This window comes from Cheilinus undulatus, linkage group 21, assembly GCF_018320785.1.
Source record: "Cheilinus undulatus linkage group 21, ASM1832078v1, whole genome shotgun sequence".
Lineage (NCBI taxonomy): Eukaryota > Metazoa > Chordata > Actinopteri > Labriformes > Labridae > Cheilinus > Cheilinus undulatus.
Window position 1 is genome coordinate 31962135 of NC_054885.1, and position 18793 is coordinate 31980927.

Genomic DNA, 18793 nt, shown 5'->3' on the forward strand with positions numbered 1-18793 from the left:
GGAGGGAGAGAGAAAGAGAGAGGTAGAGCGCCACACACAACGAGGGAACCCCATCAGCTGGAAGTCGAGTAACATTACAACTCTCAGCAGCCTGAAACTACTACATTACACAGACGAGGGATTCGCATCTGCTTTGTGGATTTAACCCGCGTCTGATCACGGCATTTTTGCTCTATAACGTCATTATTTCCATTTGATTCAACGAAGACTGTTTGCTGTTTTTTAATTTATTTTTTGGAGGTGGGGAGGGGGGACCAAACTGGCGAAAGGCGAGCATGGAGTATTTCATGGTACCAGCTCAGAAGGTGCCCTCTTTGCAACATTTCAGGAAAACGGAGAAAGAAGTGATTGGAGGTCTTTGTAGGTATGTATGCCTGTTTTCTCACCCAGCATATTGTATGTATTATTTTTATTACTGAAAGGCATCTGTTTGGAGTACACGCACTTAGCGACGGCAGTGAGGCAACATGCTTCATCTGATCTGTTATTGTGTACACGACTCACTCACGGCCAGCTGGGAGCCTTAATAATCACCAAACACAGCAAATAAATCATGCCAGAGCAAGATAAAGGTCTTGTTTATTCCATAACATCTTTACTAGTGTGTATTTTTTAATATTTAAATGCTAAAAGGGAGAATTTTGTGGCTAACAAACATAAACCACGTGGTTACCCGCACACCACGCTGCTATCCCTCTCCAGAGCGCATCCTGCTCTATTTATCCTCAAATTACCCCACTGTGTAACATTTATGTCGCGTGATTGGCATAATAAAGGGTATGGTTACACGAGTAGATGTCACACAGTGTGAAAGGGTCTATTTTCTGTCGGTAATACTGCTGGGTTGCCGATTTCGCTCAAAGCGATCAGAAGTTATTGTGGGTAGTGCGGCCATGCTTGTGGCTTGTGCTTAGCGTGATGAGGGGGTCTGGCGTTTGTTTCCTGTTCATGGCGCCTTGTTTTCGTTCACTTCGCATGAGGAAACATACAAACACTGCTAATTTAGCCGTCATTCGACGTGGCGATGGTTTTAAAGGTGTTTCCTCACGTCTTGTTCGCGCTACCAAGCCGCCTCCACTGCGTCTTTTCATCCCGCACCTCAGCCATGCTGCCTGCCGCATTGTTATAATGGCGGAGGACACGAAAAGTCTGCTCGGAGCACGGAGGTGGTGTGGGGCACAGTGATGAAAAATAGCTCTTTGTATGGATTTATAAATACATAACCCATTATTTGTCCCGCATACATAGACCTAGCGTTCGCCTAGAGGTAGGAAAATTAAAAGTGGTGTTTTTAATAAGGGGGTGTGTATGTCGCGGAAGGCCCCTCGATACGTCCGCAGACTTGTTTGAAGAGGGAGGCGGAGGGATCTGCCGCTGTTGCTGCTGGCTGCTGGTGGGGACACATGCACTCTGGGAAATGAAGTCCGTTGAGATTTTTTTTTTTTTTTTTTAACATCTCATGTAGAGTGAAAACAAGCGTGTTATTCCCCAACACAGCATTTTTTCGGGCTTTTTCTTTCAAGGAACCCTTTAAGAAACAAACTAACATTATGCATCACTATGACTGCCGGAGGATTTAGTAAGAGAATTAACAAAATAAACCGCCTAAGCAGGGGGTCTCCACCGGTGGATTGGAACCCAAAAGTGGGTTGTGACAAGTGGCATGTTTTCAGTAGTTCGCATCTTTGTGCCTGGAAAAAAAAGGCAAAAATCTATTAAGTACTTAGGCCGTAAACAAACATGAGAAGGGTTTATCTGCAGGCTCACTAGCAGACGTTTCAGTACTGTAATTGGAGAAATAGGACCCCAAAACTTGTGCACATGCACAAAACTTTATTATGGAGGGTCAGAACGGGTCTGCCTTATGTTTGAAAGTCTGTGGGTCAGATTTGCTGTAAATAAATGCTTTTGTGTGAACTTGACCTTTTTACATATATACATATTCTTTATTATACTTTCTAGCAAGGCACCATTTACATTCAAGAACATAGTTGCCATTGGCTGTCAGACTAAACAGGTAAATGGCCATATTGCTAAAGTAAACAAAATAATAAAGTGAAATAATATGAATATGAAAATTAAAAAATAAATGGATGTCCGTACAAGAGGATTTCAGATTCGTATAATCTTGTATATGTCTCTGTAGTTCCAGTGTTGGGCCATTCCAACCATTCAAATATTTATCCTAATATGATTTCATCTTTATTTTACCTGATAATGAGCTAATTACAATTATTTTAGATGCCTTGGAATGCAACTTGTTTGATTGCAATGCTCATCCAGTTTGCTGGTGTGAAATAAAGAGGGGTCCTAGTTTTACAGCCCTGAAGCTGCTGCCTGCAAGCCTGTAGATAGGTACTATTGGAACATGCATCCAAACATTTTATTTTACTCTGTCTTACAGGGACGGTATATCAATTCAGAAGTTTTCTCAGTATTTCAACTCATTTTTCTAATTTTCTTGGGATAACAAAGCTGTTGTTTTCCATTGTAATGTGGGAATTCCTCAAATCTCTGAAAAATTGGCAGAAATTTACACACCAACATGGGGAAATGTGGTCTAAAATGTATTTGTTTTGTCCTCTCTATTTCACAGTCATATATTTTGATCCACTGCTCTCCACACTTTCGTAAAACAGTTAAAATGCCTTTATTTTCCTAGAATTGGAGTGTAGACCTTAAAACACATTTGGCCAACCTGCAAAACTAAAAAAAAAAAAGGAAAAGAAAAGCAGATTCTTTTGCAGTGCTTACTGACATTCACCTCATCATTTGCTAAGGCAGCTGCTGACATGATTTCAGGAAAAAGGAAAATGAGACATTTTTGATCATTAATGTCAGGATAGTTCATAATCTGCATATTCATGGTATTTCTTGGTTGAATTTACAGCATTTTGAAGGTGCCTCTGACGATGAGACAAAGCACCCCAGGGTGCCATGGCATCCTGGTTGAGAAAGGCTGCGCTAACCTGTAGCGGTAGACTTCAAACTCCTTTAAGAATTGCATTTAATGAAAAGGAGAATGGAAATCTACAAGTTTTGTCATGTTGGTTCCTTGCCAGTAAGACTATATAAAATACATATGACATGCCCTAAAACAATAACATAGATTTAATTCATCTCCTTTTTTAAGCCAATGTTACAAACAATCAATCCTTTGATTATATTTGGCCAATTCATAATAATGATAAAGTATTGAAAATAATATTGAAACCAATAAATGACTATAATAATAGTAATAGTTTATGGAATTGCACAATAGAAAAAAGATAATGTATGCTGTTATTTCCCCTTGATCTATAAAATATTGTCAAATTCAAGAAAATTCTTAGCAATATGTCTCATAATTTAATTGTACTAGTAATATTATTTATTTGGAAGGACACTGTGCATATTAATGGACAAATCTGGGACAAGAATAGAAGGTGTGAATATGCCAGATTATATCTGATGATTAAATCCCATCTGTTGTTGCTTAAAAACATAAAACATTTGCAAAGTGATCCAAAGTCTCATAGATCCAGTCATAAATACATCAAGTCGTGCACATCTCCACAGTAGCATTGCACAAGCATGCAGTATACAGCATAAAGCAATGTATCTGGATATTCTTTGTTTTTCTAACTGAGACAAATCAGCATTAGTTCACCAGACTTAAGTAAATCATCCGATTGTCTCAAAGTGTTTGTCAGAAAACATGCCTAAAATTTATCTAGTATTCATGCACTTGCAAGTTTGTTTTGTGATATAACCAAATTACCATAAATTGACAAAAAGGTTCAACTTTTTACCTCACATATTTGCTATGCCATATATTTCTCCCCTCTAAATCTTTAAACCATTCTGATTGGGGTCTTGTGTGTCCTTGCCGTGGTTTGTATCACACGGTCGAGTACAGACTTAGTCGGACAAGTTCTGGCAGTGGGTGGTTTGCTGGATGTGCTGCTGCAGTGTTGGTGTCTGTGTGTCCTCACACACACTCATTTTCTCATCTGTGTCTGCACAATTGTTCCCCGTGTTTGCACTGGGGCAGCTGAGTCAGTACAGATAAGGGCTTAGCCAGAGAGGGTCCCAGAGATACTGAGCTTGATACACAGTGGATGTTGGAGGAAGCGCACTCAGAATTTCCCCTGAACCGAATAACCCACTCACTCAGCAGATGGTGGATTTTCATCAAGGTGGTTAAATTCATAGACTTAGATTACATCCCAGAAATGGTCAAGGGAAGTTATGAACTGAAGTCACCTTTTTGATATTTGTGGTAACATTGAGTTGGATGATAACACATACATCTGTTTAATGACAGGAAACATTTTCATGCCTTAAAATCAACCTCAATCAGTGTAAAAATCTTTGTTGTTGATTTTGATGTGAAATAAAGATAGACAGGATAAGATAATCTAATCCAAAAATAATGTTTATCCTGCTGCAGCAATCTCATTACCGTGGATGTGATAAAAGACCTAGCAGTAATGCATCCCCATAGTTGATCCACTAACCTTATGGATTTTTTTCCACCTTGAATGTTTGGTTAATAAAAAGAACCAGCCACCCTACCACCTTCAAAGATTCAGTGCTTTGAAAAACACTCAGAGCTCAAGCCTGTAAGCCACCCCATGGCTCCACCTAAGTATCAGAGGATCAGATATCAGGAAAAGTCAAGTATAGCGTGGCCCTAAAACTTTGATGCTGACCATCAGCTCTCAAAGCTAGAGTTATCCTTCATTTTTATAGCTTTCAGAGACAGGCAGGCGCCATGACAGAACCACTGTGACAGACACAACTTGTTTATATTTAATGTGAAAATATCAGATGTTATGTCAAAGACTGCAACATACAGAAACGGGAACTGCTACTGGAATCTTTCAGTTACCGCTGGCACTGAAATCAGGAATGCACAACAAACACATCACTGGTGCACAAACTTGCATCAGTTCCTGCAAAGAGAAAGAAGAACATAAGCTCTGAGCAAATCAGCCTTACAAGGCAAATTAAATCAAATCATTGTCTTCAGATTGGAAAAACAATCAATCAGCATTAAGATTCATTAGATTGATAGCACACAATGCAAGTAACAGAGAAACATCTTCAACTTAAAGACTTGTATTGTTTAAAGTGGTGCTGGGAGTGTCACTGCTCCTCACTCTATCACAGCTTTTATTTTTGCATCTATTTCCAGAATGTTTACAGATTTATCAATTAATCTGTAATCAAATTATGTATCTGGCAGTCAGCTGATAAAGTCTTATTTAAGCAGATGAGCTCTGTATGAATAAACAGAATAATACCCCCTCAATACTAGATGTGCCAGGTAGAGAGATGGAGCTGTCCCCACCCTGCAGGTGCTGATTCTCTGAGCGTGTTCCAACAATCTAAAACATTTTTATCTCTCAGCAGGTCATAAGCACCCATTTAAAGAAAACGGTGATCTACTATTTAGTAACAAACATGTATGGAGCTAATTAGATTAAAATGACTCCTACATTCGAGTCTGCAGGGCAGGTGCGAGGGGCATTAAAAAAAATTCTTTTGGTCTTTGTATTAGAGTAATTTCCGTGTTTTTCTTTGGCATACAACAGGATTATATGTGTTAAAGGTCTAATCTTGCAAAGCTGATGGACTGTCCAGATTTCATGGCTGTCATCAGGCAGATCACCTCGCAAAGCTCCAATCGGAAAAATTTGTGCCTGATCTGAAAAATTACCTGACCAATCAGCGTCATTTTAGGGGATCAAGGCGGTAGCCAGGGCGTGATTCAGTGGCATTGTATGTTGATGAAGAATGGCAGCTACCAATTAAGCAATTAGCCTGGATGTAGCCATAGTGGCAATTTTTATTAGAACTGGATGGCATTTCTTTACTTAAAGAAGCACCAATAACCACACTGAAAGCTTTTCTTGGAGGAAAAGATGTTCTCGCTCTTCTCCCCTCTGGCTGCTGCATGGATTTGCTTGAGGATGAAAGTGCCCACATGCCGAGCTTAGGTTATGTAATTCTGACACCGGGGTTGTATATGCTCATAACGTCTAGTTTCATTTCTCTGATTCGCCCATTGTGAAAGTGCCAGACACAACATTAGTCCAATCACCTCCCAAGAGTGTTTTGAAAAGTTCTGCCCTTCCCAAACAAATTGTATAGGAAGTTTTCTAGATGGATGTAAAATACATCCCATGCAATGTATATCTGAGACTGTCTACATGACGTGTCAGGTTATTTAAGGTCAGCACAGTAAAAAGACTCCAAGGCAAATGTAAATAAAAGATCATCATGTCACATAAGGAAAGTTTTTGGAGGTGATTCTTTCCAGCAATATGAGATAACAGATGCTGATTGAAAGCTAGTATTTGGTTGTCAGAAATGAATAATTTATGATTATTTTATTTAAAAATTGAGTGATTCACACTGGTAGAAAAAAAACAGTTGCGTAACATTTATGAGGTTCCAGCTGTATGTCAAAGTTTGCAGTAAAAATGTAATATTTCTCTACGAGCTTAAACTGTATCTCACTCTGAATGTAAAACTGACTTCTGTTCTCCCCTCTGTCCTCCTCTAGCTTGGCCAACATTCCTCTGACCCCAGAAACAGCCCGGGACCAAGAGAGGCGAATCCGCCGAGAGATTGCCAACAGCAATGAGCGTCGGCGTATGCAGAGCATCAATGCTGGTTTCCAGTCACTTAAAACACTCATCCCACACAGTGATGGAGAAAAGCTCAGTAAGGTGGGTCACATCGAGAGATTTTAATCAGGTGATGAGGTTGATGGAGCTGGGATGGTCTGAGCTGTAACTTGATTTAATATCTCTTCCCACAGGCTGCCATCCTACAACAGACAGCAGAGTACATTTTTACTTTGGAGCAGGAGAAGACGCGGCTATTGCAGCAGAACAGCCAGCTTAAACGAATCATACAAGTAAAGCATCGCCGTCCCAACCCTGTCATAACAAAACCATTATCTGACTACTCTGGCTCCCAGAATGATCAGATTTAGGATTCAACTAAAAGTATCCCATTTCTGTTTACTCTTTTAGGAGTTAAGTGGTTCCTCTCCTAAGAGGAGGCGTGCAGAGGAGAAAGATGAAGGGATTGGCTCACCAGACATCCTGGAAGAGGAAAAGACTGAGGACTTGCGGAGGGAGATGATTGAGTTAAGGCAGCAGCTGGAGAAAGAGCGCTCAGTCAGAATGATGCTGGAAGATCAGGTGAGGATCCAAACATGGACTTAGACTTCTAAGACACCAGACCACAGAGGGTATAAAAGGTCAGCGTCCATGTTTTTAGAGTCTTGTTTGTGGGGAGATGTTATGAAGCCAAGAGTTTGTCATTTCTGTATTTTTCATTTTGTTTTGTTGAGCCAGAAGTAACCACAGCAGAGTGGTAGGCCTGTGCGATATATTGGTTTTATTGATTTTTTCGATTTTTTTTGTTTAGGACGAATTAAAAAAAGAATTCCCGATATTCCTCCGCACTCTTCTTTCTCTCCCCCTGAGGCTCCCGTAGTTTACATCCTCCCCCTCCTTCACCACAGAGATGCACACACAACAGCAAGGCTACCAGAGCAAATCCTGAGTTTTGTCTCATAAGAACTGTATATTTTTTTCAGCTGTTTGGACCTGGTTCAGGTTTGCAGCTTTGGACCATGAACACACCACAGCACGCTGCAATATTTGTTTAAAAGCTGTGGCAACTAAAGGAAGCAGTACGGCAAACGTGTGTCAAATCTCAATCAAAGACATGCAGCTGAGTGGCAAAAGTGTGTCTCACTATGGAATTGGCAAGACTACTACATCCATCAAACACACACTTAAAGCAGTCAATAGCACTGAAATCTAGTGGTGGGCACTGGGCAGTAAACCAGTATCAATACTGTCAACTGTAAAAATTCTGCCACAGAATGGATTTCTGCATTGCTGTCTTTACCAGTGTTTAAATGGGTGCATTCAGCTGTAGAGCCCACACAAGGCATGAAGCAGCCACTAGCTAGCAAAGTGATTGAAAACTGCTTATTTTGAGTCCCGTCAGCAGTAAGTTTAGCTCTAGCAGTAAAAGCAGCCACATAACTAACTGAACGTCATTCACTAGTTCCTCTGTATTTAATCTGTAATACAGTAAACAGGTTAAACCTGTGTTTTTCCTCTCTTAGTTTAATGTCTGTAATAATAAGGACCGTGTTCACTTTGGAGAGCCTAACTGTCGGTCGGTCTGGAGCTTTAACACAAGTTGGGTCGCCTCGGTTAGTTTTTAGCTCAGCGCTGCATTGATTCTGCTTAAACAACAGTTTGAAATGTAAAATGTGTAAACTCCTGACTCGCTTAATAAGTCCATGTTCAGTCCTAGAAGAGAGCTGTGGCGTTAAATGAGTCAGAGATGTATGAAGAGATGCAGCTGTGCACACTGCACTTGCAGAAAGTCGCTGGTACCGCTGCAGAAACTTAGTTGAACAATGATAAAAATGCTACTTCTGACAATTCCTTCACAATAAAAGTCTGTAGCTGTTCATATTTATTAAGGGCTTTTATTGTGAATACCCCCAGTGGGAAATAAGGTGTAGTCAATTGCAGTTTGACTCACCTTGGCTTTACAGAAGTGAAACCTTAAACTATAGGAGCAGTAACACAATATCGAACATACAGAAATAAAACATTTTTTCATGTTATGTTCAGACATGAATTCTGTATGCCATCACAGGTTTCTGCAAATAATTGCAGCCTTTGTGTGTTTATGTAAACTCTCCTTGCAGTAAAAAGGAGAGTAAAATAAAGAGTAAAAATGTCAGAACATTCATCCAGTCATCCTTCTATATTTTTAGAAAGGTTTTTCCTTCCCAAACTTCGACTGTGGACTATTTATGTGTGATTTGAAGTCATGTGCACAAATTTTAGATATGTAGGGCGCTAAGTATTCATCACAGGGCCCAATATGCCACAACCCGAGCCTGGAGAGGGGTGGCCAAGGTCAAGCTTGAAGGCACCTCCTTTGTCCAGACCTTTTCAACCCTGATGATGCATCCAGAGACCACCTGTAGTTTTTGGGTACTGGGGACCTTGGGACATCCACAGCACAACAAGGGGCTTGTGGCTACGCTACTGCCTGCGTGGATGGTTCCCTTACTTGCCACATCCACTGCCTTAATGGAGTAAACTTCATTATTTTTTCAACATATTGTTCTCCCATGTTCCTGCTAATATGCAAGGACATCCATTGCATGACGATGCGTCAGTCCTTCTTCCCGCCTGATGGTGCCCTCAGGTGGGCTTACCTGCCATTACATGCCTTACTTTGGCCTCAATTTTTGGACCCAACATACTGAAAAGTTTGGCACAGTACCATATATACCACCCAGTTGAAATATGAAACAGTCTATCTTCTGTGTCAGGCTTTTAATGAAGTACATCATCTTCTCCAAATGGTAGCAGCTCCCAATGGTCACTTAACATGCAGCTCCCCTTAATCTGCAAAATTTAAGCCCTTAACCAGTTTAAAAGAGTTAGTTATATAAATGTGGCTCTTTTTCTGAGCTATAGTGACAAAAACTCTCCCTGTGCACGACTGTTAACACATTCAATTTTGCTGTAAAGTTGGGTATTACAGTTTAGGGTCTATGGGGATTGACTCTATTTTGGAGCCTGCCTGAGGTGGTCATTCAAAGAAATGTGTTTGTTAGCTCTTAGCTTATCCCTAGACATTGCTGTTTCATTCATTGAACCCCAATGTCTGTGTCACACATTTACCTCCTGCTGCTTTTTTTGTCAGATGCGTTCCCTTGATGCCCAGTTGTACCCAGAGAAACTGAAGGCAATCGCTCAGCTGGTCCAGGAGCAGCAGGCCCAGACACAGGGCCTCGTTCACCTGCAGCAGCACAAGCAGCTGGAAAGGGACCTCACTCCAGCTCACAGCCCACAGGTTGGAAAGACTTTTCATTCAGTCTGACTCAGAAAATAACAGTGTGCTTTTTCTGGAGTTCTGTTTATGAGTGAAAGTATTTACATATTTTTATACTGGTTACACTTGTAGGAGGCCTGGGCCATGTGGCCAAAATGTATCATGTTGCCCTTAGTGGTAACTATCATGGTATTATAAGGCTAAAAGAGATAATGCCTTTAAATACATATTCAGGTGTTACAACCCCTTCAACCTCTCAACCAAACTTGTGATGGCATACTTAAGTCATATCTGAGCTTAAGATCACAGAGATATAATTTTACAAGTCTCTCTGTGTTCACTTCTACACAACTGAACCTGTAGTCAATAGTTTCGTTCCTCTTTGCTGACATGTGTCAAGTTGCTGCTGAAAACAACAAGTTTTCTGATGTGGACCTTGACAATTAAATGCACTTGGGGAAAACAACAACAACTACTGACTTTTATTCTGAGGGACTTGTTGGAAATGCTGTGTTTATAATTGATTTAACTTGGCTTTAGCAGCGGTGCCAACAAGTTTACGCTTCTACATCGTCTACAGCTACTTCTCTAACTTCTTTTATTGCCACAGCTCACTTCCTTGAATCTCCATGGGCTTAAAACAAGCAGATTATCAGTTTAAACACACCCTTTAACGGTCGTTTAAGCTGTTGTAATATGAGTTGCCGCAGCACTGAGCCCAGCTTGTATCGAAGCCCCTGACAGGCTGACGGCGACGCCATGCAAAGCTAACCCTTGTTTCATGTTGCTGTTATTACAGAAATCAGACTTAAGGAGGAGAGAAGACACGTTGTAGCTGTTAACTGTGTTTCGCATTAATCACACGGATACAAATGGGCCTTTTGACTTGTTATCTGGCGGATCTTTTAGCAAAAATACATGCCATGGCAGATATTTTGCTGGTGACAGCACTGATACCAGTTTTTAGTCCACCACTGACTTGTAACATGTAGAACAGTTTACATCTAAATGCAAAAAAGCTTTTAAAATAATAAATAAGACAAAGGCCAGTCTTTATTATTAAATGAGACAGTGTTACTCCCTACATACTGTATCTCATTAACTTTACCTAATAGTTTCCTTAGTTACCTTGGCATTTCTTTTGAAAATTCATACAATTTTGCACTTGGTTGGTAAATTTGATCACTTTATTCTAATTTAAGTGCTGTTTTAGTTCTCTTGTTACAATCTAGAGCTACCCTGCAGCATTTGGAGTCAATTTTGGAGCAATCAATGACAGTAACGTCTGGAATTTCGCATAATTTGTCTGTTTTTGGACTCATCAGCCTAAATTCATCCAGCAGCTTGAACCAAATTCCTGCAGGCCCTCTATACACACAGGCTATGGTTATCATGATAGCAGAATTTTAATTGTAGAAGAGTGCCAGAGTAAACAAACAAAAACAATGTTGATTCCTGTCTTGATACCACACTGGCAAAAATATGGAAATCCTTGGCACCAAACGTTGGATCAGTTCTTATTTTTAAGTACCAAAATTCCAGGCAATCTCCTGCACATTGTCTAGATTGAACAAATATGCTATCAACATCAATTTACCTGAATGTTGCCTGTGCAGTGTAGTCTGTGTTCTTTCTCTTTCTTGTTGCAGCTTTGGTTAAAATATTATTGTTGTGTTAGTTCTGTTATTGTGCTATTTTTGTATCACTTTGGTTTCAATAAGTTTGAGTGAGATGTGTCAGCCCTTATGTAGGCACACATACCTCCCACACAAACACCTGAACTAATCTTACATCACATTGTAGCTGTCACACAGACAGTTGCACATGACGGCCACTTCCATGTCCAGAGTTAGAGCTGTCAACGGCCGAGGAGCATTCACAATGTGTTAAATGAGCAACTCACACATGTCTCCGCTGTGCCCGTCTCCTGCCCTGACAGCCGCGGTATCCTGTTCCTGCAGGCTAACCCTCACTGAACATGATGCCAAATCAATCGACCTGTGCCGTCTGCCATCCACTACCTAAGGTAGCACAGTGCTCCTTAGATAGATGATGAACACGGTCTGGATTAGTCATGTGATGCTCCCCGAGCAGAGCTGAGCTATACGACCTCAAATCAATAACACTATAAATTACTAGAAAATTACCTGAGTAACAGCAAATTACTGGAAATAGAATTCATTCTTATTGAGGGATACTTTCTTTTTACAGCATTGATTGCTCCATGAGGAGCCAGCATTCAATCAACCATAATATTGCAGCACAATTCAATTTTACTGAACTTTTTAAGCAGATACTACAGGACAACAAAAGTATCACACTGAGTCTCAAGAGCTTTCAACAACGGATAATTGAAGGATGTTGTACTTTTAGCAAAACTCCCATAAAACTTTGGAGGGTCAAAGAGTGGAGGAAAGTCAAGAGGTGGATTTAAGTCATTTTCTGTTTTGGTTCCAGTGGTTTCCTAGGTCAAGAATGACTGTTTATGATTGATGCAGTGCAGTCAGTCAGGAGTATTCAGACCCCTTCACTTTTTCAGCTTTGCTATGTTGCAGCCTGATGCTGCAGTTGTTTAATTTTTATTCTTGTTAATCTAAACTCTAGTACCCATCATGGCAAAGTGAAAACAGAATTTTAGAAACTTTTGCAAATGAATTAAAATAAAAAAACTAAAATGTCATATTGACATAACTATTCAGATCCTTTGCAAAATACTTGAAATTTAGCTCAGGTTCATCCCAATTCTCATGATAACTAAGAAAGATGTTTTTACACCTTGATTGGAGTCCACCTGCAGTAAAATAAAATGATCGATCATGATTTGGAATAGCACACACCTCTCTATAGAAGGTCACACAGCTGACAATGCATATCAGAGCAAAAACCAAGCCATGAGGTGAGTGGAACTGCCAGAACTGCCACCAGAGCTCAGAGACAGGATTGTTGCAAGGCATGGGTCTGGGGAAATATGAGAAAATATTCAGTTGCACTGAAAGTTCCCAAGAGCACAGTGGCCTCAATAATTCTTAAAGGAAGAGGGTTGACCCAACCAGGACTCTTCCTGTTGGCCTGTTTAACTTTCATCCATCCATCCATCCATTTTCTATACAACTTATCCCGTTGGGGGTTGCGGGGGGCTGGAGCCTATTCCAGCTGTCATTGGACGAGAGGTGGGTTACACCCTGGACTGGTCGTCAGTCAGTTGCAGGGCTTCAATAATAATATTTGGGTGGCAAAATTGAATTAACACGAATGTACAAAACTTAACGTATAACCATGCACGCTTCTGTGCAATGTTCTTGAACTACTTTAATTTCTAAATATATTATGTTGTGATGTATTTGCATGTTTTGAATGATACTTCAATATTGAAATGATAATTATGGTAGTAATTTGTAAAAACTGATGCTTTCTTCCAGGTTTTGCCCCCAGCTACCCCCCCTGCACCTACACACCATGCTACAGTCATCGTCCCTGCACCTGCCCAAACTCCACTGCCCCATCATATAACCGTGGTAACCGTGGGCCAAACATCTGTCATCAATACAGCCTCTACATCTCGACAGAACCTGGACACCATCGTTCAAGTAAGAGGCAGACAAACAGAGCTCCACAGTTCTGACTGGAAAGACTAACACATGTGACCACTAGAGGGTGCTGTTGTCCCTGACATCTCTCCTGTCCTCATTCCTCCCTTGCAGGCAATCCAGCACATCGAAGGCAACCAGGGGAAGGGGGGCATCGGGGAGGAGGAGCAGCGCAGGGCGGTCATCGTCACTTCAGGTCGTGTCCTCTCTGACGCGGCGGGCTCAGACACGGCCTCAAACAGCGATGGGCCTGATGACTGCTCACTGCCCTGAGTTCATCCCTGGCGTCTTGCACGCACACTTACATACACATACACTTAAAATCAAAAGGCCCACGCTGACCTGGGCTACCTGATGCTACAAACCCACAGCACTCATTTTCAGTGGACTTTATTAGGGCTGGTAGACCGATTGAAGCACTCGTTTTTTTTTTTGTTTTTTATTTTCTTTTCAGTACACACTCTAACATGTTGCTAGGCAGCCCGAATAGGTTTACACTTACACGCACTTCTGCATCTTTTCTCTGCTTGTCTCTAGCTCTCTGCTTTCTCATGTCTTTTTCCTTATCAATAGAAGGGTTTTAGAGCACCTGCTTTACTGGTTGACCTATAAACACTTTATTAAACTGGATACTAGAATTTCATGTCTGCTAAACATCACCATCAATCAATGGGACTGTTCTCTCGATCTTTGGCCCTAAAGCCATGTGACTCATCTACAAAAATAGGAGAAAAGTCAATGAAAGCCCTGAAGTGTGGCGTTGTCACCACCCAACACAGAGCATCTCCTTTAAATCTCCTGAGCTGTTTGGAGAGACACTGTGAGCCAATAAGACTGTCTTATATTGACGTTCCATCTTTCAGGCTTTGAGGTGACAGGTTATTTTTCTCTTATGAAGTCTCCTTTACATGTTCTGTTTCTTTTTGGCTCCATAAGCCAGCAAGTTAAAGTGATTGTACTGGAAAAAAAATGCTTCTTGTTATTGCAAAATGGTGCTCACAGGAAATGAAGCAAAGCTCTGAAGGAAAAAGAGCATGCTTACTGGTTCACAACTCTTATTGTTTTTTTTAAATTTTGTTTTCTGCGCTTTTTTTACTGGGCTGGGTTCCCAGTAATCCCCCTTTTTCTTTCTAATCTTGGCCTGACAAAAGATGCTTTGACTTTTTTTTTTTTTTTTTGGCATCCTCCCCTCTCGAAAGCACCTAGCTTGTTAAATAAGCTAATCTGTGGGCAATCTTGAGTGATTTCCTCTGATGTGTGTGTCATGTGTGTCCCCTTTTTTGCATTCTGCAGAATCAGCGGAGCTAAGTGATATTGCAGACTCTGGAAGTCTGCAAAAGCACTGCTTTAGCTTGAAATCTAGCACTCACACATACAAAAAAATGACTGACTTACAATCACTTATGCGCTATTTAAAGGGTTAGGTTTATCTAGCCCTTGATGATGTAGTTTGTTGTCCAGATGTTTGGACATCTATCAAAACAGAGTACATTTCAGACACGTGAAAAGGAGCCCTGTGAAATAGTTTGAATGTGTCACGGAGGTTGATGAAACATGCTCTATGCATTTCCTTACATAGATCATTTGTCCCTGTGTGCGCTTGTTACCAAGTGCACGATGCTATTTACATGTTTTTGCCTGAATCTTTTTTTCTTTTTGCCTGAAAGTGTTAGCTGACAGACCGAACTTTTGACATGTAGCTAAGAGTGACAGCAGCTCGCCTTACTGATAGCCCAAGGGTGCAGGGAGGCACTGTAAAGCCAGCCTTAACAGCCCTGGGTCTGAGAGACGAACCTGAACTCTTGATGTGTGCCGTTTGGAAGGCTGTTGGAATCGTTTCCAACTGGCCTAATACCTGGGTTGTGTTAGAACATGTGTCCCCAGTCATTTTGTCTATTTCCACTTATATTCATTTCTTATGTTTGCCTTAAAAACGAACAGGTGTTATTCTTATAACATTAAAGCGCTCCTGATATTTCCCCCGAAGTATTCAAAATATATCTGGATAGTGACTTCTGGCTGCATACAAGCGTCTATTTGCAACATTTTTCACTCCTTATGTGTGCACTATCAAAGGGATATTTTGATATATTTAAAGTGTGGTTGTCGGAGGTAATCTTTAATCGTAGTGTGATCAGCCACAAGAGGTTCCAGTCTGTTATCCCTTCAAGGAGAGAATGCTGAGGGAACCAGCAAGGAAGCTAGGCAGTTCAGTACTACAGACGGATACAGTTGCTCCATATAATTAGACAAAGTTTAAGTCAAAATTTACACTATACTGAAACGTTTTGGAGCATTTATTCCTCCAGAAAGTATCTGTGTTTGGCACTATTTTGTAATGCAACAAATAGCCTCACCGCATCCTTATTCACTTACCAGCTGTTTGGGGTCATACGCTGGTTACTGGAGCTTACATTGTGTTTTTTGATATTTACTGACCGATTCTTTGCCGAAGATATCATGCAGCAGCGGAGAACTCCTGTTGGGGGGCAAGTAGTGATTTCTGCGTAGAAAAAAGTTACCAAAAAGGCCATGTTTTGAGCTGTTTACCACTATGCCAGGCACTCAAAGTGCAAAAAATATATTCTTAATTCTTGAGCTACTTTTTTGACCTGAAAGAAGTGAAATATCCAGGGTAAAAAAGTAAAAAAAAAAAAAAAAAAACTAAAGAAGTCTCTGTCTTAAGTTGGAAGAGCAGAAATCCATGTCTTTTAAGAGGTCTAGATCAGTTGACTTGGCTGAGTAGAGCTCATTGACTCAGAAACAGCTAGTTTTTTACTGTTTTGCTTTTAAACATGGATCAAACAAGGACGAAAAATAGAGCAAAGGAAACTGGCACTCAAGAGCTGTTTTGTAGCACATGCTCATTCATGAATAGCATGTCAGTACTTGGTCGGTTTCTCTACAAGGCTTATTCAGTCAGTAGGACTTCACTGTTTCAATTAAAAGCACATTTGCTGTATAATGAAGAATATGCCATATATTAAAGGGGGTCTCCCTTCTTCTGGCTAAACAACACTAGATAGTCTGCAGGACTGAGAAAATTGTGTTATTGATTGCCTCCATACCAGCTAAATCTGTTAAACTGTGGGAAAAAAATCACTTTATTTTTAAAGTGCAGCATTCATAATGTAAGTAGACATTTTCAGATGATGATTGTAGCATAGAGGTCCATTTACTGCCCCCCATGGAGCATCCAGGTTCACGGGATTGTGTACAACCTGTTCACTGAAAACATTTTAGCATCACAAGTGTTCCTGAATTTTGAAACTATCACCATTAAATGGTGTCAAATGACTTTACAACATGAATACTAATCGGTTACTGAGTGAATGACTATATATCAAATAGTGTATTCTGAAGCTGATAAAGCACAGCAATAGAACCTGCAGGGTTAGTTTTCTATTTCAACAGCTGACAGACTGTGTTTTCATAAGGCACACATAAGCTTATGTAATAATCAATCGTTATAAGAATAAAGCGACAGACAAAAACTTAACTTGTTGACAAATTTCCGTTTAGCTCCTCTAGGCAGGGTTGGTCGTTCCAGTTTGCCTTTGGAAGATTTTTAAAACACCGGAGTTCAATTTAGAAGGGAACTCTGGATGGGGAGTGATGCAGGCTGCAGGGGTCTGTGAGCCCCTATTCTTTGACTCAGAGCTGTCCTGAAGTGGTGCTATAACTAAGTCCCACTCCTGACAGTGGTAGCTTTGGGATCCCTCCTGCTCACCAGTTTTCACTGCAGTTTCTCCCCTTTCTCTTTCAGCCAAACGAGTTTCCATCTGTAGAAGCTGTTCCTCTGTGTACTCCAGTTGATATAAAGTATTCACAGGAAACAGCACATCATCATCACTCAAGTTTTTTGTTGACCTAAAATCACCATATGCCCATCTATGGCACTCTCTAGACTAGCTTCCTTGCCAGTGCTCTCAGCATGCTCTCCTTAAGTGTCACTGCAGACTGAAATCTCTTGTGGCTGATATATCAAGGACCTTGTACATTGCAACTCAACTTTAAAATACTGAAATATCCCTTTAAAGGCAGATATGTGGAGAGAAATTCCATATGAAATTTTGACATTCCATGTAATTTAACTCATTCTTTCCCATCTGGTATCTACAGAAGTTGCGCCTGAAGTATGTAGAAATTGCATTCATATTTAGAGCATCTGACACATCACTGTTTATTTTTTTAAGTATCAAATTTTGTGACGAACCCTTACATCAACGCATAGATGGAACTTTGAAATGCTGGCTGGTTAACGTGTCCAGTTCAATGTTTTCTGTCATGGAACTGCCCTTTAAAAGATATTGATGTCAGCTGCACTGAAAGATGTGACACATCTGTCAAATCAGTTATGGGATGTCTTCCCTCTGCTTGTCACAATAGGAAAGGGATCCTGAAACATAAATAATGCGGTTTGCAGGCTCTTTTTTTTTTGTAGAGCCTTTGCTTTTTCTTCCAAGTATTTGTTCTTTTTTGTGATAAATCCAAAAACTGTTTAATTTCCGTCTATGTTTTACACTCTGTTCTGTGTGCTAGGAGATGTTATGTGGACATATCAGATTGTTAGCTGAGTGGGGTGGGCCTTGGGATCATAACATGGGGTCAAAATAACAAAGCACTTACTGTACTATACAGGAGTCTGCCTCTTTCTATGAATGAAGAGGCATCTCCTCAGCTGAAGCTCTTGAAGGTATGCGTAGAAACCGCACAGCTGTGTATCCACATTTCCCCCCATTGTTCAGCCCTCCATCTTGTCCTGTTTGCCCCTCACATTCTGCTTTGTCTTTTTTATGCTATTTTTGTTCATTTATTGTCATTATCTCTTGTTTCCCTTCTCATTTCGCAGCTCCTTCCTCTCCCTCTACTTTTGTCTGTTCTCTGTAACTTTTTGTTAGACCAGTCTGTGCATACGGTCATCAAGAACCTATTTTGTTTTTGTTTTATAAGAGAAATGTTTTGGGGATAAAGAGGCTTGTGCCTTTGTAAAGACAGAATAATAAAGTTTGTACTTTGTTTTTTACGCATTGGGCCTTGTGTGTTTGACATTTCTTCTGACTTTACTTCTTCTAAATACAAAACGCAATTATTAACATACAATTTTATTTATTAAGGGAAAAAAGCCATCCAAGCCCACCTGGCAAAAAAGTGAAAAAGTAGTTGCCCCCCCTTGTTAAATCATGAGTTAACTGGGATAAACCAAGTTTTTTGGAAAGCTTAGTTCAATTTCATTTGCCAGACCCAGGACTGATTGCTGCCAGACCTGGTAATTCTAGAAACCCTTGTCTGACAAATTGAAATAGGCTAAAGGATCTCAAGAAGGA

General features: G+C 40.5%; 1 protein-coding gene across 1 annotated transcript; it reads left to right on the plus strand.

Moving 5' to 3' along the window:
* Positions 1–20: 20 nt before the first annotated feature.
* tfap4 (transcription factor AP-4 (activating enhancer binding protein 4)) lies at positions 21–18492 on the plus strand. Its single transcript, XM_041816887.1, has 7 exons — positions 21–364; positions 6554–6719; positions 6812–6910; positions 7029–7199; positions 9751–9900; positions 13299–13466; positions 13581–18492. The coding sequence occupies exons 1-7, from the start codon at positions 276–278 to the stop codon at positions 13737–13739; spliced, it is 1002 nt and encodes a 333-aa protein (XP_041672821.1). The 5' UTR covers positions 21–275; the 3' UTR covers positions 13740–18492.
* The last annotated feature ends 301 nt before the right edge of the window (positions 18493–18793 follow it).

What these genes read in the sequence shown, in the direction of transcription:
- tfap4 (XM_041816887.1), top strand. Translation starts at nt 276, where the DNA reads ATGGAGTATTTCATGGTACCAGCTCAGAAGGTGCCCTCTTTGCAACAT. An exon ending in ATGGAGAAAAGCTCAGTAAG is followed by an intron (nt 6,720 to 6,811) that starts GTGGGTCACATC and finishes CTCTTCCCACAG; the next exon opens with GCTGCCATCCTACAACAGAC. An exon ending in ACCTGGACACCATCGTTCAA is followed by an intron (nt 13,467 to 13,580) that starts GTAAGAGGCAGA and finishes CCTCCCTTGCAG; the next exon opens with GCAATCCAGCACATCGAAGG.